At 41.3% G+C, this 26,689-nt stretch overlaps 1 protein-coding gene across 1 annotated transcript in view; it reads right to left on the bottom strand.

Moving 5' to 3' along the window:
* ALDH1A2 (aldehyde dehydrogenase 1 family member A2) overlaps positions 1–26,689 on the bottom strand; it is a 52,385-nt gene that overhangs the window by 11,561 nt on the left and 14,135 nt on the right. The window contains exons 2-7 of the mRNA XM_058811035.1: positions 17,767–17,871; positions 17,390–17,530; positions 15,368–15,497; positions 10,276–10,337; positions 7,442–7,570; positions 7,177–7,290 (exon numbers count right to left, since the gene is read on the bottom strand). Coding sequence (XP_058667018.1) covers positions 7,177–7,290; positions 7,442–7,570; positions 10,276–10,337; positions 15,368–15,497; positions 17,390–17,530; positions 17,767–17,871 — 681 coding nt within the window. The remainder of the gene's footprint in view (positions 1–7,176; positions 7,291–7,441; positions 7,571–10,275; positions 10,338–15,367; positions 15,498–17,389; positions 17,531–17,766; positions 17,872–26,689) is intronic.

The raw sequence follows: 26,689 nt of genomic DNA, 5'->3' as shown, positions 1-26,689 counted from the left end.
TATGGTAAATATTCAAGTTCAAAGGGCTTTGAGACAGTGGTGTTAATTTGGAAAAGTGTTGTCTGAGGTATTTTTAATACCGGGAAGTTGTCAAGATTCCCAGTAAAAACTTAATAGAAGGCTTCACTGTGTCTTTCCTGTTAGGGATCAGTGCAGACATCAGGATGGTGGGGCTCATGCTGCTCAGCATTTTTGTTCACTGTGCTCCCGTTGTGCCCTGTGCACTCACAAGTTGAGAAAAGTCTCAGGGCAGGCACCAGCACCGTGGTTATTTAGTGACAAAGGCGGCCCTTTGTGAGTGGCCCTCTCTTTATGGAGGAAGACAGCATGAAAGGGATAAGTGATAGTGTTGCAATCTGCTGCCTTTCAGGACACGCTTCCCGCGGTGTCTCAGCTCCATCCCTCAGCTCCCCATAGGCAGCACAGCCCGGAGAGGGAAGGCTGGAGAGAGGACTCCCCCACAGATAATGGAGCTGTGTGATTATTCAGCAGGAATGTTGGCAGAGAAAGCCCTGACTCCCCAACCTTGTTTTGAATAGGCTTCAAGATTGATATCAGGAGTATCCCCGGATAGCTTGTGAAGTACCAGAACCTTGTAAGCTGCATGGAGGGTGAGGCAGATGTAATTTGGTCCATCTCAAAGAAAACAATTTGTTATGCAGACCAACAAAAACAAAGATTAAAAAAGTAGTTTGAGACACTCCTGTGCAACAAAGCTATTTGAATGATAGTCCTGGAAGGGTCTGTTTCTGCACTGTAGATGGTGTGACACTGAGCAGTGAGAATGTATGATGATCTAAAATATTTTATTGTTGTTTATTTATGCCTTCTCTACATCGAAGTTTAATGTCTCTTTCAAGAGGCGGCTTAAGCAGTTGCATTTTAAATACTTTGTCCAGAAATTTAAAAATGTTTGTTGCCTTTCATGTTCTCCTAATTTTCTGTTTTCAGACAGAAATCTGTACTTCTAAAGGGTACAGGTGGGTTTGCCTGTTACTGTTAGAGCACTCCAAGTCTCATGAGTCTAAAGCAAACCTCCAAGGTTTGTGGTACTGCCTCTTCAGCTCTGTCATTCAGAATGTCTGGGTTCTCCTTTGCTCTGAACCTTCCTTTTCTTACAGATAAACAGTAAATCATCAGGGAACACCTGAATATAGGGGAGCTGCAGCCTAGCTGAACAGCAGGTTATTTTCCTGACACTGCCACAGACAGGACAGTGAAGGGAAGAACTGCACAGGGAGATGTATGGATTAAAATACTCCATGAACAGTGCAAAATATGGCAGAGGAGATATACATCATCAGTTAGGCATTTTAAATAATATACTCTATACCTTTCTTGGGACTTTGAGAGAATATCTGTAGGACAGTAAGTAGTTTAAGTTACAAGAGATTAATTAAGTTTTGTGGAGATGATGTGGCCAGACAGAAATTTTCAATGTTTTCTGGAAGTACAGTTTTCTCTCTCCAGCTATTGAGACACTGGATGTCATTGTTTTGGCAAAACCCTCAAACCCATGCTGCTGCTCACTCAGTTTGTCTTATTTTTTATGAATTCCAGATTATATTCAAATCTTTCTGACAAGCATTTTAGAGCCTCCTGGCATGTTCAGGGTGTGTCTCCTGCAGTGACAAGTGAATTTGGAATACTGGCACAAAGAAGAGCAGCTTTATTTGACTGTACAATGCCCTGTGTGAGGAGCAGCCCTGAAAAGAGCATACTGAATAGGGCAGCACAAGTGAAAAGGCAATCCTAAACACAATTCCTGGAGAGAATCCTAAGCTATAAATGGCTGACTTGTTCCGTTGGTTAAATCCTGGCCCTTGGAAGTCTGTGGCAAAACTCCTGCTAACGTTGATAGGACTGATACACCATCCTATTTGTTCTGGATTTAAGAAGGTGATTCCTTTTGATATGCATCTTTTGTAGGCACAGAGGCACAACAGTTGCCCAGGAACAGCTTCCTAAATGCTACCAAAAACACAAAGGAAGGAGAAGGGAAACAACTTCTCATTCAGGAGGTACAAGCTGTCCAAGATAGGATCCAAAAGATTCTGCAGGAGCAGGAATGAATGCTAATGCAGCCTCCCTAAATCCTTACACAGGGTATGTGTGTAGCACCATAAGCTCACAGACTTCTCAGAACAGGTCAGATCACCTTTAGGATTCTTATTGCTAAAGCAGAAAATGCCAGGTTGCAATTCTTCATGAAGCCTAAAAGCAACAAGAGATTGTGTGATCCAGAAGAGCTCACACAACCCACTGCCTGTGCAGCAGGAAGACAGAATGTCTACATCATGCATTGGGACATTCATCTCACTTTGGAAATGAAAGGAGAATCCTGCTGAGTAAATTAGAATCAGTGGTAATACAGCTGTTAGCTACAAACATTTGTTTGGCATGAATCAATCTCAACTCTCCCGTAGTTCGCTTTGATGGTCTCTCTAGTATCTTGTTGACTAATGATGAGATCATGGTTTGTTAATCTAAGTGCATAAAGAAAACATTCTGCCAAGCAAAATGCAGACTCTTTTGCTGGGGTTTATTGCAGTTGTTTATAGACCTTTTGTTTACACAGGCATCCAAACCAATTTGTTGGATATTTATTTGGGTTACTCTGCAGAGCTGCCTGAACACAGACCTGAATCCTATCTTAAATCTGTCTGCATTTTAATGGGTCGTAGTTTGAACAAAGTGGAAACCAGCCACTTAGGATACATTTCTTGTTGGCCAGAACTTCAAATGTTTCCTGTGCTATCTATAATTCTCATCTTGAGAGCATTTAACAACTGGAGGGAGCTGTAAGCCAGTCTGATTTGGAGGTTACACATTTGGTCTTAAACAGAAGTTATTAGAACTCATAAACTTTTGCAACAATCAAAATACAATTTTTATCCCAGGCAGGGCTTTAAATCTGCATTCTAAAATATTTATAGCTTCTTACTCTCCATAATAATCTCTAACTTTAAACCCAGGACATACTGCCCTCAACTATTCCCTGTGTACCAGGAAGTTCAGGGTACACCATCCCCACACCAGTTCCAGTTCAGGTGGAGCACACAGGGAGCAACTTGGGCAGACAGCTCTCAGCAGGAAAATGGCTGTATTTGCAAAGCCTTAACTGAGCTCACAGATTTGAATGGAAATAAAGGCAAATTAAAAGTAAACCAGCTTCTGATGGCTGCTTTGCTCTGATATTTGAAGGCCTTTCACCTTTTTTGCACAGCAAAAGTTCTTTCAGAGAATAAGAAAGTAATATGAAGATACTCTTTGCATTTCTGGTATGTGTAAAAATTGTTCCCTTATCAGCATTTGTCTTGGAAATACATAAAACCCACTGTTATTTTACAGGGCAAGAGACTTGTAGAACATCTCCTGTACTTCTGAGCACTGCAGCCTAACAGCAGACACATGGGAATGGCAGACATCCTGAGCTTGGACCTGTTCTGAAACTCAGAAATTGCTAGTTCTAATTAAATCGTCACTAATATGTTTTTTAAAGGAATTCAGACAAGAATATGTGGAACAGTGAAGCTGAGGCAGAGAGGGGCAGTGCAAAAGGAAAAGGCATGTAAAGTAAACAACAGGGATAGGGGGACACAGCTGAGCTTTACCTCTCCCATGCTCCCAGTGAGTGGGAGCTCCACCCTACAGCTTAGGACCAGAAGGAGCAAGGAGAAATTCAGTAAGATGTAATGAGATATTGTAATGTACATTGATTATGGACATTGATTATGGACTTTCAAGGAAAGGTAGGAGCAACTGTTAACATGGTCATATTGGCTGGAGGAAAGTTTGGTTATGGCAGTTTAAATTTCATCTGATTGTGGAAGATGAGGAAAAAATGTGTCAGTGAAGCCTGAGAGGAGGTTGCTGTAATTAAGGAGGATCATGGATTAGCCCTGGTTGACTAAAACCAATACAGTAAAAATAAACATTTTGGTTAAAATGCCTGTACCAAACAGGCTGCTGAAGAGTGAACTGAAGCAAGCAGAGAAACCAAGGAAGATCCTGGAACCTAAGGAGCCACAATATTTTAAGGTGGGCTTTCATACTCAGTATGATTTGATTTCTTTCAGTGTGACAGTTGTCAGAGTGAAATCCATAGCCTGCCAGGTGTTTGCAGAACCCTTCCCCTTCCAAGTGAGCTGTGGAGGGAAGAGCTTTGGGGTCCATGTACTAGGGGATTGGGAGAGGAAGATGATCCATGGGAGAGTGTTTCATAGGAAGCAGATAGGCTGAGGGATGAAAGAGCTGGCAGCCTGTTCTTTTAATGTGTGCAAGCTAACCCATAGAAGGAGGGGCAGCAGGAAAGATGGAGAGAAGTGAAATCAAACAGCAATGGCACCAGAGAAAAAGAGCTCTTTATGCTTTATCATGGATTATTTTGGAGGGGGGGTGGAGTAAATGGCTGTATTTAAAAAAATTCAGAGAATCTGAGAATCTAAAACCCAGAGAAGAGAGTGCACTCTGGATAGCTCTAAACTAGAAACCAGAAGCAGAAGTTGAAAGTTATTTCTGTGTTGTCATTGCATGGGCACAGGATTGAGGAGTGTTCAAGAGGTACTGGACTAATGCACAGGTGGCAAGGCCACTGGCACATGGAATCCAAGTGTCCCCATGCACCGCTGGGCTCTGGGGGTGTGTAAGTCATGGACTGTCAGAAGCTGTGAGGCTGCAGCAGGGAAAGGATCACTCTACACATGGATCACTCTCTTCTGTGAGCAGCTGGTACAGCTCCTGCTGCAAGATAAGGTGTGAGGCTGGAGGGCTCTGTGCTGTGCCTGTGTCAGGCTTTATTGAGGGAAGGTTCTGAACTTGGCCTTTTGGCTTGCATTTCTATGGATTGGGTTCACCAAATATTGGAACATATTAGCATTCTTTTTTTTTTTTTTTTTTCTGTAGGAGGAGCAGCCTGTTTTCTGGCTTTCAAGAAAACTTCAGAAAAAAGATAATAGCCCATTTTTGTGATTTTTACAGGCAAATGGAGAGTTTTCATTAGCTATATGTATACTTCAAAGGTAAAGAACTTACATAAAAAAACCTCATAGTGAAAACTAGAGAAAAAACTGTGCTTCAGAATCTCAATTGAAGATCTTGGTGTTTGTACTGATAGGTTTTATCATTAACTTGCCCATCATGAGCTGCCTTAACTAGCACATGGATGGAATGGAGGAATGGAGTTAATACCTGCTGTTTATACACCTAATGGTTATTGGAAATCCCCATCACTGGAGTGTGCGGTTGACATGCTTCAGACAAGTACCAGAGAGACAAAATATTTCCATTATTATTTCACTAGAAATTGAAATCTGCTTTGGGGGAGTCAGAGACTCTAGTCCGGCTCATATCAGAATGTGGTGTTTAAAACGTTACAATGTTGACTTGCTGTTACAAAAATTCAGTGTTACAGGAAATCAGAAACAATATGGAATAGTTTACACTAACTCTGCATTAAAACGATCCATCTGTTCTTGCTTTAGGTTCTTAGAGAATTGCTTTTTCATCTCTGTAATGCTTTTCACTTCCTATTAGTAAGGCTTTTAAAGGTAGGCACTGAGTTAGTATAAAACCCACAGCTTTTGAGTTTAAACGCCTATTAAAACTAAAGCTGTCTGGAACTACAATAAAATTTATTTTGGCTACAAGAGACAACTTTGAAACCTAACCCATCTGTATTTTTCCTCTTCCAAACAGTGCAACATCCTGTATAATAGAATATTTATCTTAAACAGAGACCACATATCTTTATAAAAACAATTGTTTCAACTTAATTTATGGGGGGTAATCAGCTCATATTAAAATTTTCAGTATTCCAGGATGCTAATCTTAATTGGATACAGAAGATGTAATGACTAGAGTAATTCCATAGAATAATCTGAAATCTGATGTAGCCATTGACTTAGAATGTAACTTGTGTATATTAGAATCTGAAGTTGTCATTAAAAACCATGTGCAGGCATACAGTAATTGCAAAACACCTGTGTGTGCAAATTAGGCATAGGACTGCAGCTACATTTTACTGGTAATTTAGGTTTGTGTGTGACTTGCAAACTCAATTACTGAATAATTCCACCAGAATAATTTATTTGAAATAATTGAGCTGATCTCTGCAATCCTTGGGCCCACCAGGGAGATACCCACACATACCTAGCAGGGCTGCATGGTCAGTGAATTTATTGACACAAATCAAAAAGCAAATTGCCTCGCTGTGGAGAACAGGATCCCTGGGATGCACAAAGCCTTCCACTGCCACGAGTGGGAGTCAAACATATCAAAGGGAGACTGGATCCCTGGGGTTTAGCTCCCTCCATACAATAGTTTGTCAGATTCTGAATTGAAAAGGGCTGGGTTTAGCACTCTCTAAATATAACCAGCCCTGAAACTCCCACAGAGATTCCTTTCTGTCTGCTTTCAGACGATGAGATAAGGCCCCTTCTCCTGTGACTTCAGTCTGGAGTACCTCTGTCATCCCCACCCCAACCCTGATAACAGCCAGCTTGGCACATATTTGAGAGCAAGATGTGATGAGAGTTTTGGGGGTTAGTCTTGCTGAAGATTGCAGCCTTCATCTTCAGAGTGAGCCTCCTCTCTAACATCTGCAGCATAGACTCCTAGCAAGGCATTTTGGCATCCAGGAGGCAACTGTCTCCCTTCATCCTCTGGCCAGCTTCTTTCCATCATTTTGGGAACTGAAACCTTGGACAATCTCCTTTTCTCCCTGCATTCCTTCCTTTTTAGGCCTCCTCCTCATCCTCAATGTACTTGTATGCAGCATCAAAGTTGAAGTATATTTGCACAATTTGCTCCCTTCCTCTCCCTTTCCCCCAAGTACAGCAGGATACACAAATTATGGATGTTAAAGCAGCACTTCTGTGTGCTGTGATATACACGGGATGTTCTGCCTACTTGCATGTGATTCACATCCTCCTAAGCCCACAGGAAATCCCAGCAATATTTTTCCAGGCATATCTCCTGTGCTGAGGTGCTGAGCACAGCAGGGGCTGGAGGAAAGGAGCTGCTTGTGCTTGGGAAGTCCTGTGGTACATAAGTTTAGCTGGGAAGCACAGACCACTGTTATTTAGATGTAGCTTTTTTACCCAGTGACAGTAAGAAATGCAGCACAAGGACTGAAGTATTTATTCATGTTTTACAGTAATGTGTGAATCCTCTTACCTCAGTGGATCCTGTGAAAGCAATTTTATCAATGCCAACATGAGAGGCTATGGCTGCACCAACAATTGGACCAAATCCTGGCAAAATATTGACAACTCCTGGTGGAAAGCCAGCCTGTCAAAATAGGAATGAATGAAGGTAAGCATGACGTAGGAGAGCTGTAGCATGACTTAGGAGAGCTGTTAGAGCATGTTAAAGCAGGGGTGTGCTGGTGGCTCCCTCCCCACAAGGACAGACAGACATCACTCCCCTCAATTGTTCTTACCTCCTTGATGAGGGCACCCATATAGAGAGCACTGAGGGGTGTTTGTTCTGCTGGTTTAATAACTACTGTATTGCCACAGCACAGAGCTGGAGCAATCTTCCATGCAAACATCAGCAGGGGGAAGTTCCACTGTAGGAAAAAAAAAGTTGATAGATGGAAAAATATTGCTGTGGTGTTTTGTTTTCAAGATGTCAAGCTGATACCTCACTTATTTCTCAGGCTGATCCTCAACATAAATCTTTCCCAGCACAAAGCAAGGATTTTTTTTAAATAGCTGCCATTAAGAAAGCAACAACAGTGAGTTCTTAGTTCTTTCTCTCCTGTTTAAAGAAATACAACCCCCACCTGCAATCTCCATAAAAAAGTTCTGTTATCTGTTAATTTTGTAAGTCACAACTTTTAATTTAATTTACTGTTTTGCTATTGGCATTTTTATTCCCCCATGAAAACAGGTTTTGCTTCTGATACATTTGGAAAGAACTGTTCATGTTTAAGCAGTTTTGGATGTAAATTTCATATCCCATCTTAAGATATAAAATTTATACTCAAATTTATATAATCCTTAATTGATAGAATTACAATAAAAAGTCCATAAATGTCAATGTTCAATCAAAGCATTTAATTTTCCTGAAGACTTTTTACGGAGAAATCTATATGGAAGACATTAAAAGGACAGTAAAAAACAAGTTGAGAAATGCTTTGCTGCTATAAAATTTTGTATTGTCATTCATTATAACTTCATTGAACTGCAGCAGATGATGTAGTGGATTATATTAGTTCAATGCACAAACATGTCTTGGGTAAAGATAAAAGTAACAAGCCTTTTGCACCAAGGCCTGATCCAAGCAGGTTAAGTGGATAGTCCTGCTGATTTTAGTGAAAATGTCAGAGTAATAAAATAACTGTGTTTTCACAACCACTCTTACAAATGCACACAACAGTCTCTGTTAGAAGGAGAATAGCAAATATCAGTCTCAGAGTCAGCCACTGGCCAGAACGTGTTGCTGCCTGATGCATATCAGCTGCCACTCTCAGACATCTCTCTAGCCCCTGGCTAGCTTGAAAAAATACACAACTGTCTTTCCTTCACAGAACACCCAATTTTTTACTCCCTCTGTTGTTTATAAACTCCGGAGACAAAGTGATGTTTTAATTCCATCTCCAGTACATAAACCTGGGAGGGGAGCTGTCGGGCCAGCAGTGTGCTAACAGCCTGCACTTCTAATGGCATTGCAAGGAGAGCTCACAGCAGTTTTATAGGGCACTATATAGCCCTGTTTATGCTACAGCACTGCCAAAGAGCACGTTTTGATGGAAGCTGGGATGTGAAAGAGGATGAGGAGTTCAGTGTTAGACTTGCTGTTTAATTTTATTTTTGAATAATGTATTTGCTCAGGCAGTGGCCAAGCACATGCAGCAGCCTGGGCTGTCCTCTGGGACTGGTAGCGTGGAGGAAATACATAACAGATCAGCAGTGGTGTTAGAATGGATGGATATGACAGCCATCTTCAGGCTTTGGAGAACAAAACTGAGGGAAGAACAAACATGTATGGTAGATGGCTGGGTACCCTGAACAAAGGTTTACACATCTAAACTAAATCAATCCTGCTTTTGGCATGATCCTCAGCCTGCGGCCAGGTTTCTTCAGCAGGTCTGTCAGTTAAGCTCAGTGAAACAAGCATAAGACATGTCCAGCAATGCTGGGTTAGATGTTGGGGCTGTCATTTAGTAAATGCTCATCCATGTGCCTGGCAGAGGAACAGGGATGGAGCTGTGGAATCTTTCATTCATAAGGACCAAGTAGGGAGAGTGTGTAGGTGTTTGCAGGACAGCTGTAGCCACAGACTCTGAGTCATTGCACGTTTCTCTGGGCTTCTGCTGAGTGCCAAACACAAAAGCCACCCTTTAACAAAGGCATGAAATAGCAACAAATATAAACAGGGGAAAAGGGCTTTATATTGTTAAAGTAATCTTTTCTGGCTGCTCCTCTTATAATGGAATTGCTCCGTGTTTCTGTTTAGTGGCTTGGTGGTAATGTGAACAAAATAAAAAATCAACATCAACAAAAAAATTCAGAGAATGGCCTGATTAGTCCCTCAGTGTTTTGTCAAGCAAAAAAGCTTCCACACAATATTTTAATAGCTGTATGTGAGCCTCCCATTGAAATTTCTGCCAAAGCTGGTTAACTGGCTCTTCTGAAAAAGTTACCCTCTCAGTGCAATTCCCATGCAGTGTTCAGCAAGATTTTATTATGAGGGTGTCTGCTGGGGTGTAGGGGGAGTATTGGATTTGATGAAATGATGTGTTTCTCTCTCCCAACAAATAAAACAAACATTTCATGTCTTCTGTTAGCTACACAATGTTAATTGTAATGATATGTCTCCTGGAGTTTCCTTTTCTCCTCCAGCCTTGTAAAAGAAATAGCAGGAAAGAATGGAATTAAAATACATCACATTCTCCCAGGAACTGAGGAGCCTGTTAAATCACAGTAAAAACTAAATAAATAAAGAGACTACCACAGCAAAGCATCAATTTTCCATAAGTTGTGTGAACATCCATAACCACTGACAGCATATTAACACTGTGTTTTGCTTTGCTTGTTTTAATCATGTGAATTCTATGACTTGAGAACTTAACTCCTAATAACAGAGCCTAAACCCTATTAGCATGTTCAAATAAGCATTTGCAGGGAGGCTGTTGAAGATATGTCAACAATATGAGCTCAGCTTTTTTCGTAATGGAAAACACACATAGCTGAAGTCCATGTTTTATGTGTCTTTAAAGAGAGCTGGTTCAAATGAAAATAAATAGAAAGCACTAGTAGAGATACTCACAGGGATGATCTGTCCACACACTCCAATGGGTTCATGTCTTGTAAACGTAAAATAATCTCCATCTGAAACAGATGAGCACGCTTACTCTCAAGTGCAGTTTGACTTGGCAGAACAAAAAAAAAATTAAAATAGAGGGAGGGAAAAAACTCTAAGCATCAGCCTTTGATGGCAGTAAAAGAAATAAAGAAGTCATGGAAGTGTTTTTTTGTGAGCCAGCATGGGAAGCCTAGGTTCAGGAGCAACCTAATTGTTCTTTCTGCAGAACAAAGGAATCAGGCTTCCCATCAGAAAGTAACCTGCTTTGTTCCTTGGCAGAGAGCTGTACTGCACATAAAATTGCAGTAGCATGGAAGCACTTACGGCCTCAGCTGATTTAAGGGTGAGAGAAATGAAGAGTCACAAAGGCAATTTCCTGAAAGGCATGAGTGGAACAGAGCAATCTAAAGGTGTATCTGCAGCCCAAGTGTGGAGTAAGACAGTAACATTCAGCTGACTTATCTGCCATTGAGGACACAAGCAGTATGAAGTGATAGAATAATGTACCACAATCTCTAGATGTGCAATGAAGAGGGAAAGTTTGTGACTTGTGTCACTGAGCATCATGTACTTCCTGTGGTCTGGGAGCACATGCTGAGGTTACACATGCAGGTTTCTTCCCAGTTAACAAAGAGCCAGAAAGGGACCTGCTGTTAGTAAAGGATCAGTTAAGGTACTGTCTAAGCAGTAGCTGTGTTAGTGTGCTCAGCCTGCATCTGTGCAAAGTCGATTTACTGCAGCTCTACCTCAATGGAATCTCATTGCTGTATAAACTAGCCCAGACTCAAACTATCTCTGAATTTAGGTCAGATGTTTTTCAAGGAGGCTACAGCTGAGGGAAAGGCTATGCTAAAGGCATGAGCTGAATGTGCCCCTTGGCCTGTAGTGCTTGGTCATCTAGAAAAACGCAAATCTCTTAACTTGGGAAAATAATTTCAGTTAAGTATGTGAGAATGATGAGGTTACCTAGGCTTAATGGCAGGAGATGATTTACCAGGATAAGAAAAGGCTAGACAGGGAAAGGAGTAAGAGGAGGAGGAGGAGAGATTACAGGGCTTTTGCTCCCATTGTTCTGTCTGACACAGGGTATGTGCTCTCCCTCCCAGTCTGGGCTGGGAAGTGGCTGCCCCAGCCTCTGCCCCGTTCAGAGCTGCAGCCACCCTTGTGCAATATTGACTTCACAATGGACAGTGTGTTTTGGGAACCTGCTGCAATATCCTCTAAGATATATCTGGTAACAATAAACAGGTTAATCCTAAAAGTTTCTTGGGTTTAAGGAAAGACTTCAACTTGAATTTGATTAGAAATAACTTATTGTCAGGTCTGCTTATTTCTATCCATCTACTTTACAGGATTTGCTCAGTAGAAACCTGAGCTAGAGTAGCTAATATGTCAGCTGGGGACCAGATACAGAATAATTATGAGAAAGGTAATAATAGTCTGCAACCAAGACAGAGACAGAACAGAGAAAATAAAGGAGGGAGGGAAAGAGAAAAGAGATTCAGGAAAAGGCAGAAGAAAATAGTTTATCAGCTAGCTTGTGCTGCATTGACAAAACATCATTGTAACATTCTGATCTCCAGATGTTTGACAGCTCCCCAGTGGAGATGAGAATATTTGTGTCACAGACTAAGACGATCAGTTTGGTTTTCCAGGTCATCTTTCACAGATGCTAGCAGTGGTTTACAGACCATAGGAAGATTCATCAGATCCAACAGAAGCAAAGTAGAAGTCAAAATACAGAGAAGTACATACAAGCAAAACTGTCTGAGTGCTCAAGAGAACACAGAGGAGTCAGCTAAAAATACCAGCTTGTACTCGGTAGTACTGTGAGAGGTGGGTTCTCAGCCAGAAGGATGGTGGCAACATAACAGTAACACAGTTACATTAGCACTGTCTGACTTTAGATTGTCACTGCATAATCACTGCCACATGTCTGCGTGCTTCATCACACAGAGTTATAGATAACCTGAGCCTCTTGCCAAGGCAGACAAATGGTGGTTAATTCTGCCCAGCGTGGGCAGAACGTTCCTTCCGCAGAGCGGTGCCTCCCATGCAGAGCTGCTCTCCCTGCTGTCTCCCACTAGACTCTAGACAGCTGCCCTTTTTGACACCTACTTCCAAAGTTCATCATCCACAGATTTTCTGTCAAGACGGCATTTTTGAGGTTGCTTTCTAACAATATCTTTGGGAACATATGTGACTTGAAGTTATTCAGAAGCCTTGGACGTCTCTGGACAGGCCAAAGGTGGATCTAAGAGCCACCCTGTCCACAATGTAGAACAAGCTGTTATCATAACAAAATAGCTCAAGAATTCAATGAGCTTAATTCCATTATTCTGAACAGTGAGCATCAAAAGGTCCCTTGTGCTTAGAAATTATACAGGAGACTTTTTAAATGTTTGAGACTTTTAAGTTGTGCTAATGACCCTTGTTCTAAGATACTGTGGTTGATGATTGTTTCTCTTTTCCTTTACTAGCTGGCTGCCAGAAGAACATTGCCTGAAAGGGACCTGACACTGATCCCACATCCAATCTAAAATTTTGTGTTAAAAGGGTATTTTTAATATACACAGCTGAAGTAAACTGACATTCTTCAGTCCTCACTGATATTAATAGAGCAAGATCAATTTGCAGCTGCTTAGCACCTGGCCCAAAGACTTTCATTTTTTAATCAGAAAGCAAGTCTCATTTATCCAGGGATCTCACTTTGGGACAGCAATATCTTCCACAGATGTGTTTGCTTAGATTTCCATCAGGAGTCTCCAGCACAGATATTTTATTTGCATAACAACCATAATACAGTCCCATGCCTCATATAGCAGGACACAGCAAACAAGTGGGTGAGGAGAGCTGAACTGGTTCTTTAAACTATATCATAGCATATATTGCTTTAAAGATACACTTCTGCTTGCATTCAGTTTATTAGTTTAACAGTTTCTGGTCTAGCCTCATTCTGTTTTAATTTAAATCATCAAGGCTTTACGCTTGGGAGCAAGCAAAGGGCAGTCTGAAGGTTTTGCAGCTCTGGGGCCAAAAGGAATGTGACTGTAAAACACACTTCTTCTTCTACTTGTCTATCAATTGCCTATTTTTATTTTAAAGGAAAAGAAAACTTCAAAAAAAACGGCAACAACAAAAGATCGGGAGGTTTCAGATTTATTAGAACACTGAATAGAAAGACAAGATTTAATAGTGGGGGGTTTTTTTTGTTTTGCTTATCTTTGGTGAGCTGATGGTAAATGAACGTAAAGAGCACTGCTGTTTAACAGTGGCTTTGCCCTAAAACAGCTTCATGAGAATGACAAATTTATGGTGCAAAAGCAGAGGAATATAGAGATGTGTTAAAGGAAGAATAATTGATCCCCTGAAAATCTGTGAATGGACTTATGATTCTACACTTCTGAAAACTGTGTTAGCACAAAGTTTGCACTGAGAAAAGCATGCTGAAAATGTGCCTTCCTTTCATCCAGCATAGTCCACATTACTGAAAAAAAAAATCAGGTTTTATCCTATAAGGTACTTGAAACCAAGAATAAGCAGAGAATATTTATTCTCCTTAATCTGGCAGTGCCTTTTGGTGGCTGACCTAATTTCTGTGTACCTGTGGGGCTAAAGAGTGAGAAGGAGGCATTCACTGACCGGGGAGAAAGAGATTAGGGAACAGGAAATTTGCTGAATACATGAATTTATGGTGTGGTCTGCACTTTTGTATGATTAAATGTGAAGTGCAAGCAGCAAAACTGGGATTTACGAATCTCAGCCTAAATAACTGTGGAAAACTTTGACTCCTTGCAGGAATGTCTACACCTGAAATATTATTATTATTGTCATTTCTTTGGTGAAAATAGGATAGTGAAGATAAACACCAATCAGTGCATGCTGCAATTTCAATAAGATGAAAAACGAAGATGAGTAAAACTGCAAGAAGAGTTACATGATGTTTCCCTCCTGAAAATTTTGGAGGCATATTTTCAATTTATCTGCTTGCCTCACTTGGGTAGTTTGGGGCTTTGCTAGAGAGAGGTGAGTGAGTGCATTGCAGATGCTGTCCCACAGTGGAACACCAGGGAAATAGCTGGGCAACAGCAATGGGCATGTAGCCCTGAGTGTGCCCTGCCGGGTAAAGTGGAATAAACATGCAAGTGCAATGAACATGTGCACCATGAATCCACATAACGAATGTTCATTTTCTTTAATGTTTTTCCAGAGATTTTCTTTATGCAGGTGAAAGATGAGTACACTTATCTTAATGACTGCACCTACATAAAATAATTTCTCCTATTTTGCCATGTTGTGTAATTATAGGACTTGGTACATCTAGTCCAGACTGCAAATGGATTTGTTTGCATCAAACAATGCAGCCTGTATTTGTTCAACAGCTGGGAGGGAAGGGGAGGAGGAAGAAACTTCTTAAAGAAAAATAATGGTAAGGATTTTTTTGCATCTCTTTAGCAAAAGAATAAGAACATAATAATTTCCTAGCATGCATTAAAGTTTATGTCATATATACAATATAAACTCATCCCATTGAACAATTTGAAAAAGCATCTATAACAAAATATATATCTCATATGTATGTAATTCTCTATAGTAACCTTAAGAACACTCTCAAAGTATAAGTTAACTTAGATCCAGTGTTAGTCCAAGGTAAAATTATTTGCATCAGCAGTAAGGAGTCATATACAAACAAGATCTATAATATAATGATACTGTTTCTTAAACAGGCACCCAACACTATTTTCATGAGTTCCAAGGTATTTTTCAGGCTTATACCTCATTCATTTTAATATGTGTGTCAATAGTTAAAGGTAGGTATTGAGCTGTCTCCTTCTCAGGTGGATGCATGCAAAAGAAACCAAGCCCTCCTCACATGTGGGTGTGGGGCAGACCAAGAGCAGGGCACCCAGTCCTGCCCTTGTTGACTTTCCAACATCTGCTTCAGCAACTCACTGCACACTGTAGGAGCAACCCAGGCTCCTCCTCTGCCTTCCACAAAGCTTTAGTCTGGCCATGAGAAGGTTTAGGTGCATAGCTGTGCTTTAATTCCCCTTACCTACAGGAATGGTCATTCCATGGATTTTGTCTGCCCAACCAGCATAATACCTCAGGGTTTTTATGACTCCCTGGAGATCTACATAGAAAGCTTGCAAAAACGGTTTGCCACTGTTCAGTGATTCCATAGTCTGCAGAACAAGAAAAAGTTAAGAGATGTAAGTATTGTAACATTTTTGGACTATTGTACCTAAGTATTCACCATCTTAACAGCTCTTGAACCATGACAAAGATTTTAATGAAGACAAATCAGTTGCACCATGGTGTAATTTGAACCCAGAAGGTTCAGAACAATTATCTGATCCCCTTTGTTACTTTTCACAAATGTGAACAAAAAGTATTTTCCTTGAAAAACCCAAACTGGTTTCTTCTGGAGTATTCTGGAATGGCTATGATTTTAGGAATATTTGTGTATGTTTTTGTGTGTTTGTCTGTCTGTCTGTCTTGTGGATTTATGTGTATATCCACATGCATGTACATGTGCCTTTGTGTACTTTGAACCTAATAGCCACTGTGTTTGGTCCAGATCTATAAATGCTGAATTGCTTTAATCAGGAGCCAAGATAAAAATGCCTGTCAAACTGGGTTCTGTTATGTTAATGATAACAGCTGAGAAGGGGCTTCTTGTAGCCCTGTATTAATGATCTGAATCCATAAAGAGAAGAATGGACACATCCCTCTTTATATAATTGATGTGAATATAAAAATTTCTCTATATGGTTGCCAAGACTCCTGCTGAGGTCTGAGATATCTATACTGTACAGCCAGTTTATTTACTGCCATCAAATAAACAAACTTTCCTCTAGGGAAGCTCATAAATTAACAAGCTATCTTTATTTTTTTAGTTAATATTCCTATTTTTAAAAGTATCTTATAAGCTATCCTCTTAGGGGTTCCTAAGATCATTTAGAAAAAAAAATCCAATAAAATATCCTAAGATGTTGAGTAGCTTAACTAATTCTCAATAGCTGTCCAATAGAAATCATTAAGAATGGGCAAAGGACGCCCCTGTGTAACACACCAACCATCAAATGAGTTTCTATAGAGAAGAATGGAGGCCTAATTCTGCACTGACTTATATCCCCAAGAGCAATTAATGGCACTGCCTGCAGTGCAGCTCAGTAAAGAACTTGGCTCCAGAAATAAAAATTAAATGACAGGCAGAGTAAACTTGATTTGCTGTGCACTTCCTTCTCCCCATGGCGATTTTACAGTACGTGCCGGCGGTAAGATGATTTAAGTGTTGACAAAGCTGGAATTAAGATGTTCACAGGCTTAGTTCAAAGCACTTGACATGCGGAAAACAACATTAACAAAGGCACCATTGGGATGGCTTCATCCCAGAGAGGAACAGAGCCGCACTTGGAACTCGTGTCACCAGCCCAGTGTCCCTGAGCACCTCACTTGTGTCCCTGAGCACCTCATTTGTGTCCCTGAGCACCCCACTTGTGTCCCTGAGCACCCCACTTGTGTCCCTGAGCACCTCATTTGTGTCCCTGAGCACCCCACTTGTGTCCCTGAGCACCTCACTTGTGTCCCTGAGCACCCCACTTGTGTCCCTGAGCACCTCATTCGTGTCCCTGAGCACCTCACTTGTGTCCCTGAGCACCTCATTTGTGTCCCTGAGCACCCCACTTGTGTCCCTGAGCACCTCATTCGTGTCCCTGAGCACCTCACTTGTGTCCCTGAGCACCTCACTTGTCCTTCCCTTCCTGCCTGCACAGATCACCCCAGCCTGCCATCTCTTGTTCTAGAAGAGTTACAGGCCTGCCTGGCGGGCACACACGTGTGCACACCCCTGCTGTTGTGGGATATCCAATTTAAAGCTGATCTGAGCCCACTGGGAGCCTCTTGTTGGCCTTTATGGGTTTTGCACCATGCTGTAAGTGGACAGAGCCATTTCAGCCAGGAAGCTGCATGTGGTTTTCACATACAATTCATATCAACCCATTCATGAATGAATTGGCTCTCAGAACGTAGAACTGACAACTGATTTGACTTCTGATTTTTATGTTTCACTTACAGCAAGAATTGCCCTGTCCCTTTCCACCAAGTCTGCTAACTTATCCAAAAGATGGCCTCTTTCTGAGGCATCCATTCTCCTCCAAACAGAACCCAGGGAAAAAGCCAGCCGAGCTGCCCTCACTGCCTTGTCTGTATCAACCTGGGAAGAAGGAAGAAGAAAATTGAAGACACAAGGTAAATAACACAAGCAGGCTTATTGGATTTGCTATTATACAACCTTAGTCACATGTGATGGGTTTTGGAACTATGATTAATACAAGAACTGTCCAACAGGGCTATTCTGGACTGGTTGCTTTGATCTGTTTATATGTTTGTATTATCTGTTATGCATTTAATTTATACATTAAACATATAGCCATTCGTGGGATACATTACCTTGTCAGCCTCCTGAATGTCACAGATTTGTTCTCCTGTTGCTGGATTATATACTGGGAATATTCTTCCACTTTCAGAATTCTGCCACTCATTATTGATGAAAATCTAGAAAAGGAAGAAAAGTCATCAGGTCTCTTGCATGAACGAACAGTAACATATATAACAACAAACTCATGAGAAAAACTGCAGATTCTAATACAAAAGAACTGAAACTTATTTTTGTGTGAAAATTACAGTTTTCAAGAGTTCAGGCTGAGGTCAGCCCCTGATGCCTTTCTGTATTCTATAGCAGTGTCATTATAGAAGCAACATCAAAGTCTAAACATTGGTTGATGTTCAAATTTGGTTCAAAAACTGTAACAAATAAACTAAAAAAAGAAATAGCTGTACCAGAGAAAAAGCCTTGAAACTGCTGAAGACAAGACAAGGATTTGGAGTAATCACTCAGTTCAGTAAGTAAACATTTAGTCACTGATACATCCCAGTCAAGACTGAATAATCTCAAACATCACAGTTCTTCAATACACAGTCAGTTAATTATGGCTACAGTGACGGCTTGCAGCACAAAACTAACTTGCTTATCTGCTAGGAACAATGGAAATTGTTACATTCTCTCAGTGTTGATATTTTAATTGTCAGGGGCAAAACAACTTTAAATGGTAATGGTGCTGACAACGGCTGTCTTGAGTAAGGTAATGACAAATGAGTTTATTTAAAGTAGATTTTTACTGGTAGCTGCATACATGTCCATTATCTTCTGCTGAATGACTTTTAAGAACAGGATGCAGTTATTTATTAGCAAGTATTAAAGAAGTCAATACATGAAAATGAGTGAAAAGTTTTCCAGGTATTCAGACTCCTGTCTTTTAAATCTTTCTAAGAATGAAAGTGTTCAAAATTCAGGCACGATTTGGATTCCTTGGAGTCCAGTTATCAATGTATTTTTAGTGGATTCCATGAAATACAACTTGAATGTGTAAGTTGGTGTCCTGGCCTCATTGAAATACACAGGAATTTTCCCCCGGACTCCACTGAAAGCAGGAGTTCACATGTAGAGAGAAGGAATATTCACCACCTGGCTTGTTGATTTGTTTTGGTTTTTTTGTTTTTTGCATACAGGGCTGTGTTTATAAAGACAGGGACCTTTGAAAGCTTGAGGAGTTCCAATCAGAGATACACAGGTGAGAGAAACTGGCCCATCTCTGTACACATGAAGGCAAAACCACATCTGTAGAGTTTTCAGTTACTAGACATGAGCTTGCTCAAACCTACTCTCCAAGGCAAAGGGAGTGCTGTAGCTGTGTCCTCTCAGCAGGGCTTGTTAGCTCAGGCTGGGTGCCACAGTAGCTGCAGTGTCACAGCTCCTGCTCCAGAGCTCACTCTGGCCATGTGTGGGGGAACCTGTGCCTGCCTGGAAAAGACCCTGCCAATAGAACTGTACACAGGAACCAGCAATTCCATGCGCTTTTGCTATTACGGATGCATTTCTGTTGTGCTTCCTCATCTTCCCAACACCTCAAACTTCAACCTCTTTGCTGTGTGCCCCTCCATCCATTCCAGAGTCTGTCCTTTCTTTACTCCTCCTTGCTCCTTCTGTTTAGGTTTTCAAAGTTGCTGAACTCAGGACCTACCACAACACTGCCATTGCTTTCCTTGCACACCCTCTTTATCCTGAACCTGTTTGTGTCCTTGGACTGTGAGTGTCCCAGACTGTGCTGGTGTCTCCCTGCTCAGGGATGACACTGTTCAGCAAACCCAAGTACTCGTCCCTGTTAGGACATTCTGGAGCTAACCCAAATGAGATAGAGAAAGAATCACCAGTATGATCTCTAGTGACCAATGCCATAAGCTGAAACCCTCTGGTGTATCATTGTCACTTTTAGACCTTAAGTGAAGCAAAGAAACCCTGAGATCTGTGACCTGTGTAGAGAAGGAATTTACTTTGTGCTTTCCACTGAGTTTTCTCAGAGTTAACTCTGTACCCAGTGAGTGTGTCAGGGGGTGCTGAGGAGGGAGGGGAAGGGAGAAAACTTCCAACTTCAGGAGCAGATGGCCAGAGAAGATGTAAGCATGTTTGTTTAAGGTGACAGGATGTACATAAACACATGGGCTTCTTGTGTGAGCTACACTGAAAGAATAAAGCGGTTTGGTTGAGTACAAGAACCTGAGAAATCGTGGCAGCCACAATTCAGTAAATTTCCCTTAGAGCAGTGGTCTGTTCTTTATTAAATGGATTAAAAAAAATTAACTCCATTCTGCTGGGATTAACACCTATCATCAGGTTTGCTAGTACACAGGACATATATTTGTTCTTGAAATACATTTCACCGTAAGAATGAGAAATAGTGCCGTGGAATTACAAAAGAGTGCTGCAATTCAAGCTGACTGGAAGGAAAAGCTGTATGATTTTATTGAATGCTCCATTTATCCCACTGACTTAGAAAAAGAACAGTAATAGTAAATATTTCAGATAGGACATGGGAAGGATCTATTTGGCATAAAGTTAGAGCTGAAAGCAAGAGAAATTGCTACTGTTAATGGTTAATGTTAGTTTCTTCCTGTTCCACTTTCTATAAACAAGGTATTGCCTATACAAGCTCATTACTGTAAACTGAGCACATTTAAATTGGCAGTAAAATCAGAGTATTTACTCTAGTGCACAAATAAAGTACCTAGTCCCATGTTTTGGAACAGTTTCAAGTCTTGAAATCCAGCAGCTGGCGGCTTTACAAGCAAAGCCTTACACTTAAATAATTCACTTTTGAAAGTTTTAGGTGTTCTGTGTCAGGTAGTACCATTCAGCAGATATTCCTACCACCGAGACACAGATTCTTTTGCAATAAATTTGCATTCACAGGGGCTTTTATAACTCTTCCAGCACTACTGACTCCAATGGCTGTTGATTAAATGTATATATCCTGTACATTTAATCTGACTTTCATTATGGCCACTTCGTAAAAATGCCATGAAATGGAGAAGCGATGACACATTGCAAGAAAAAGGAATCCCTGCAAAGCCTCAAATTGGGTTTTTTTCTCCCTTATTTATAGTGATCATGCTAAAGGCTAACTCTAAATCAGGGGGAATATTTGACAGCAAATGTTCCTATCTATGGATTATATATAACCCATCCTAAACACCAGATAAAAAAGGGGTAACCTTAGAAAAAGAAGGGCTTGCTTCCATGTAAATCATGCTACAAATTGGACAACACCCAGTGAGTTCATTGTTCAACCTCAATTGTGAAGGCTATTCACATTTACTATTCCCCTGGAATCAATGTTAATTAAGGCTGACTGGGGCTATAAATCAGCCTTTGGTTTTTACAACTTAATTCAGCATTAAGCATATATATGTAAATAAAAGGTAACTGATTAACCACTTGAGTTTTCCAGGAGTTACTGAGGTAATTTGTTTTTGTTTGAGTCCTAGTGTTACCTTTTGTGATATGCAGTAGGGAGAAGAAAAAGTCTATAGTGTGTCATGCATTTGCTATGTGGTATTGTGGTAGTTAAATAATCTGGCCTGTTGGGTGCTATCAATAGCATTGTGCCAAAAGGCAAAGGGAAGAAGGGAGCACTTGAAAAATCTTGGAATACACAAACGTTTTGTTTGCCATTTACTCTCAGTAGAGGCAGTAATGGCAGTAATGTCAGAGCAAGAAGATAAAAGGTCAACTTTGCTGCTGGACTGAGGTGTCCCTGTCAGTGCAGCCATTTAGCCAAGAACAAACCCAAGTGGCAAAGCAGCCAAGGGCCCCTGTGAGTGGAGTCTGGCTGAGGCTGGTGTGCAGGGGGTGAAGGAGAAAACCAAATACCTTTTTTTGTTCCCAGTGATGCCAAAGGGGCCAGCAGTGCAGAGGAGCTGGGGATGCAGGTGCTGGGGTGTGTGAGCCTGGGGGGTGGGAGGGGCTGTTCCAAACACAGCAGTGTGACAGGCCTGGGTGGGAGCTCCCTGCTGCCCCTGTGAACATGAGGCCCCTTGGAGTGTCATCATTCCCAGGAGATCTCATCACACAGATCTCTGGGCAATTTCTGTTCCTTTTCAAATGAAAGATGGAAAGGGCATGGATTTTCCTAAAGAGAACAGTCACATCCCTCCTGGTACTGACAATAACCTCTTGCTCATACACTGATGTTCTCACAGATCTTTTACTAGAACTTTGCAAGATAGTGGTCCTACCATGTATTCACTAGGTTCAAATCCTGCCTGTGGCTAATTATATATGGCCTCTGTTGCCAGAGTTCCACAGGGCTGATCAGGAAATCAATCTGACTCATCCTACAGGTCAAGTGACTGTTCAGAGCCTTGGAGATACCTCATCATACCAAAAAGTGTACAAAGGAAAAGTAAACCCCAAAGTTACCATGTAAAAATTCCAAGCTACTTGGAAACTGCTGACATGTAGTTGGAAGAAAATCATACATTGCATTTTGCACAAGACCTGTATTTCACAAGCATTACACACTGAGTTCAATAGCATCTTGGATGCTCATCAGATTTGATATCAAGCCAAGAGTAAATGTTTTTAGCATAACAGAAAGCAAATTTAGCTTTGCAAACAAACAACTACAATCTCGTTTCAGTAGCCATCCATCCCAGCTGGCTTAGTAATATTTAGCAACTTAATGTTCATTTTAAACCATGCAGGTAATTGGAGTGATAAGTATTCAAAGAGGAAGGGATGTGTACAAACCCAGGCTGGACATTCTGATCTGCTGTGCAGCAATATCAAAATTCAGAGCAGGGAGAAAATGTGCTTTCAACTCTATTTACCAGCAAGGAAGTACCAAACAACTATCTTTATGAGTCTGTGTATAAATACAATTAATTAAAATAAACCACAGGACTGATATCTCCTTTGCAGCTTTTAGTTGAAGGAGCTTTAGTTTCATGACACTTCAAATTGCCTCTGCTGTTGAGCCAGGGGCTAGCCCTGGATTTGGGAAATGGAACTGATTTTTACATTCACTGGGGATTCCTGCATGCTCACTGCCTCTTTTTTGTATTGCCTCTTCTTAAAACATACGGGGAAAAAAAAGATTTTGGGCTCTCTTAATTCATAAGAGTAATCAACACAGGTGGCAACAATGTAACTTTTCATTTCCTTTCTTGAAAATGTTCTTAAATGATGTGTGAGTGAAATGATGATCTACATTCTTAATTCGATATTGCTTAGTGATGATGTCATGAGACATTTTCTTCAGGTTCCCCAGCTGTTCAACTCAGAACTTCAGGCAGTGCACAGACAGTGGCCCTGCATTCAGCTCTTTGGAGGTGGAATTATTTTCCCATGGATTTAATAAACAAGGTTTTTGTGTTGTTGCAGCTCCTAGAAATGTTTTTTGGTACAGGAAGAGGATTTTAACATCCAAATAATAATGGCTTCCCACAGGAGATTTGGTTCTGGATGAACGGAGGAAGGAATGGGAATTTCCTAACTCAATTGATTTAGTAGCTGGTTATAGTTTCATTCCATCAAAGATCTTTTTTTCATATGTGGCTTTTTCCTTAGAGAGCTTTTGACACTAAATCTGCTGGGATGGGGGAGGGGGCATCAGATGCCAAAGTACTTTATAAGAGAATCACAGCTGCTTGGCCCTCAGCATCTTCTCAGAGCTGGAGGCACTAGAAGTGCATAATGGCACTTCTTTTTTAGGGGGGACGGACAACAATTTTAGAGGCATGCAAAAAATCCAGCAGCAGCATTTCCCTTGGTAAATACTGCATAACATCCCAGATACCAGGCACCTGTGCCTCAGTCTGGTCAGGAAATTTCATATCCTTTCCCATCTCAGCAACTTCATTTCCTCTCCTTGGGAAACATTTCGAGTCCTAATGATTAGTACGATTGTAAGGGAATGAACTAGGTGGGATTGCCAATCAGAGGTGCAGCTTGTTTATTTTCACAGGCCTTGTTTTCCTTCACTTTTATGGCTGTCTTGATACAGCAAATCTCTCACATTCTAGAGTGTGTTGTGAGGCACTCCTGGGAGTGACTGGAAACCAACAGCTGGCTATAGAATCAGCAAAAACCTGCTTTATAAGAAGGCACTAGGAAAGCAAAAGCCAATGCCAGCAGTCTTCTGGCTGAATGACCAGCGACGGATCAGCAGTGCCATTTAATTTTATTTTTAAGAGAGTTGTTCAGGTGACCAGCAAGAGTCACAGCTTCTTGCTGGCAGTTTACAAAAGGTGAGTAATGGGCTTCAAGGCCAACCTACCCAAGGAGGTTGCAGGACTCTGCTCCTGAGCCATGAATGAGCCTGTCTGGGCAGTGCCAGTGGCTGTGCTGCTTTCAGGGGAGAGCCCTGCACGAGCCAAGGCAGCCTGGCTGGCTCACCACCTCAGCACAGGTGGTTCTCAGGTCATTCATTACCCCTGAGCAGAATCACCCTCACAGTTACCCAGATTTGGGTTCTTCAATGAGATGCCTTTCAGCTGTGGAGGAACTGCAATTGTGTGAGAGTAACAGTGAACTATAGAGGAACAACATTGCACCAAATCTAATTCAGGCAAGCAAGCTCCCGTGGGCACAGCTGGTTTTCAGCTACAAGAGGTCCAAGAGGTCCAGAGTAGAACAAAAGTAAAAAATCCAGCTGGTTTCAGTGGGAGCTGAATCAGGCCCCAGTTGAGGAAAAGGAATCAGTGGCAACAGCATCCAGAGGGATGTTTGTACTGGAAAACAAAGCTGTTTCACTGGAAACTTGACACATGCTCTAGAGCCTGTGAGGTCTGAAAGGCCAAACAAAACCAGAACATGTTGATTTTTATTTTTCCTCTTTGGCTGCTGGGTTGTCCTTCTCTCTCCTTACTCTCACTACTCCCACACTGTAAAAATAGAAAAAGAAGGGAAAAAAAAAGAAAAAAAGGAAAAGGGAAAAGAGTTCTAAAGCTCTGTGTGCTGTGGGGTGCTTCATCTTTTTTAAAGTCTCATTTGGACCTCAGAGCCTGATTGAATAATGTCAGAGTTTTTGGACCTGGTGTACCATAAATGTGGCTTTCCTTCATGAATTCAAGCTTGAAATTGCACTCAAGAAATCTAGAGGGCAAACTTGTGGGTGCACTGAGAGGGTTGGAGAATTTTAAACCTTTACAAACACAGTACAGCAGGAGGATCAAAAAAGTGGAATCAGAAATAAAATGCCCAAGAAGTGAGTGTTTTTGCTGTCCATGCAGCCAGCTCTGGCACAATTCTGTTTGTGCAAGCCCAGTCTTGTGCCAAGGGCAGATGTCTGATGAGAAGACCAGGGTGTTTGCCTTCTCTGGGTGTAAATCCCAAGTAGCAAGGCCGGAGTCAACTCTACCAAAATTAAAGCCAGTGCTTCATACCAGTGTACTTTGGATCAGAAGCCAAGTGTTTGAAAGAGGTGAATACATCAAGGTTTTTCAGCCTGTGTAAATTAAGTCAGGCTTCAGTGTGGCTGACATGAGCTGGGGGAGGATTCCCATGCTCGAGCCCTCATGGTGGCAGGAGCTTGGGATCTTTTCAGTCCCAGAGAGGCAGGAGGAGAGGGCAGAGCAGGACCTGTCTTGCAGGGGCTGCTGCCCTGTTCTGCTCACCTGGATTTTCAGGTGCTTCAAGGCAGATAGGGCAAGTCCCCCACTGAGCCAGCTCACAGACAGAAGAGGTTTAGGGAATGGGATGCTAGGAAAGGGGTGTGATGGGAGGAGAAACCAAAACCAGAGGAATTCAGGGTCTCTGAGCAGCAAATGGAATCAGAGAAAGGCTTGAAGCCTCCCGTCAGTCTGCTGTGAAAGTGGAATGTAACATGATTTTTTCTCCCCTATGTCCCTCATCCCTCACGCCAAATGTTTGACCTGCCTGTCTTCCTGTCTTAATTAGTCTTCTGTCTTTCTGGGAGTTGGGTCTGTTCTTCTGCAAATGGCAGCACATCAGACAGGGGAAACCTGTCATGTTTGTTTTCTAAGCTGTAGGGGGTACCCATTTGAAAAAACTCCCAGCTTATCTAAACATTTTTGTTTGTATGATTTTGAATTAGGAAGTGTGAGTAATTAGTTAAGAAGATTAAATAAGTCTTAGCAACATGCAGTAGCGTGCTTACTCTCCTCCTCCCCCCCCAAGTATTTCCTGCACAAAGCCCAGGCTGCCAAACTGTGATGATACCCTTTTCTATTTTAGTTTCTCACTGTGCCACATGCTGGTACAGCATCCGTTATTTCCATTCAGTCTCATTAGAGGGATTATTTTGTGCCTGGTTGTTCAAGAAAATTAATCTAAAGAGAAGAAATTTCAGATTGTATTGTCTGTTGAACTATACCCACCACAAACATTTTACTCCTTTAGCTGCCTTATTAAACCAGTGGGAAAAAACTTTCGTTGCAGCACACAAAGGCTTTCCTCAAAGTAATTTTTACTTTTTTCAGTTAATGAAGAATTTGTCTGCTGTTAGTAGAACAATACAGGAGAAATAACATAGCTCAGGTAATAGTTCATGTATTCCTAAGAAACTAAGCTCCCAAGCTTTACTTATCCTTTCATCAGCGTGACTCTTTAATTGCTGGAGAACACTTACTCTCTTTAACTGCATCAGAAAACATTGCTTGTGAAACCAGGATGACTAAAACATTAACTGTGCTTTCCATTTTCACTAATTACAAAGACAAGCCATCACAGGATGAGTTGGGTAAAAATGGCAGTGGTTTTTATGGAGAATGATCCTTGATGTCACTTATTGCACCTTAAAAAGTGAAATAATGAAAGATTTTTAAAAATCCACTAAATCGAGAGTGGAGAGGAGGAGTGTTTGTTTACATAATTAATTACTGGGCTGTCACTGGGCTTTAATGAAGTTGCGGCTATTAAGAACTTGATCCTGGAAACCCTTCCACAAGTGCTCATTTGAAATGGTGGGAATGAGGAGGGGTTTGTACAAACAAGACTCATATTACTCTGTGTAGT

The sequence above is a fragment of the Ammospiza caudacuta genome, chromosome 10 (assembly GCF_027887145.1).
Source record: "Ammospiza caudacuta isolate bAmmCau1 chromosome 10, bAmmCau1.pri, whole genome shotgun sequence".
Lineage (NCBI taxonomy): Eukaryota > Metazoa > Chordata > Aves > Passeriformes > Passerellidae > Ammospiza > Ammospiza caudacuta.
Note: the sequence above shows the minus strand (reverse complement) of the source record. Positions and strands in the feature narration are given on the sequence as shown.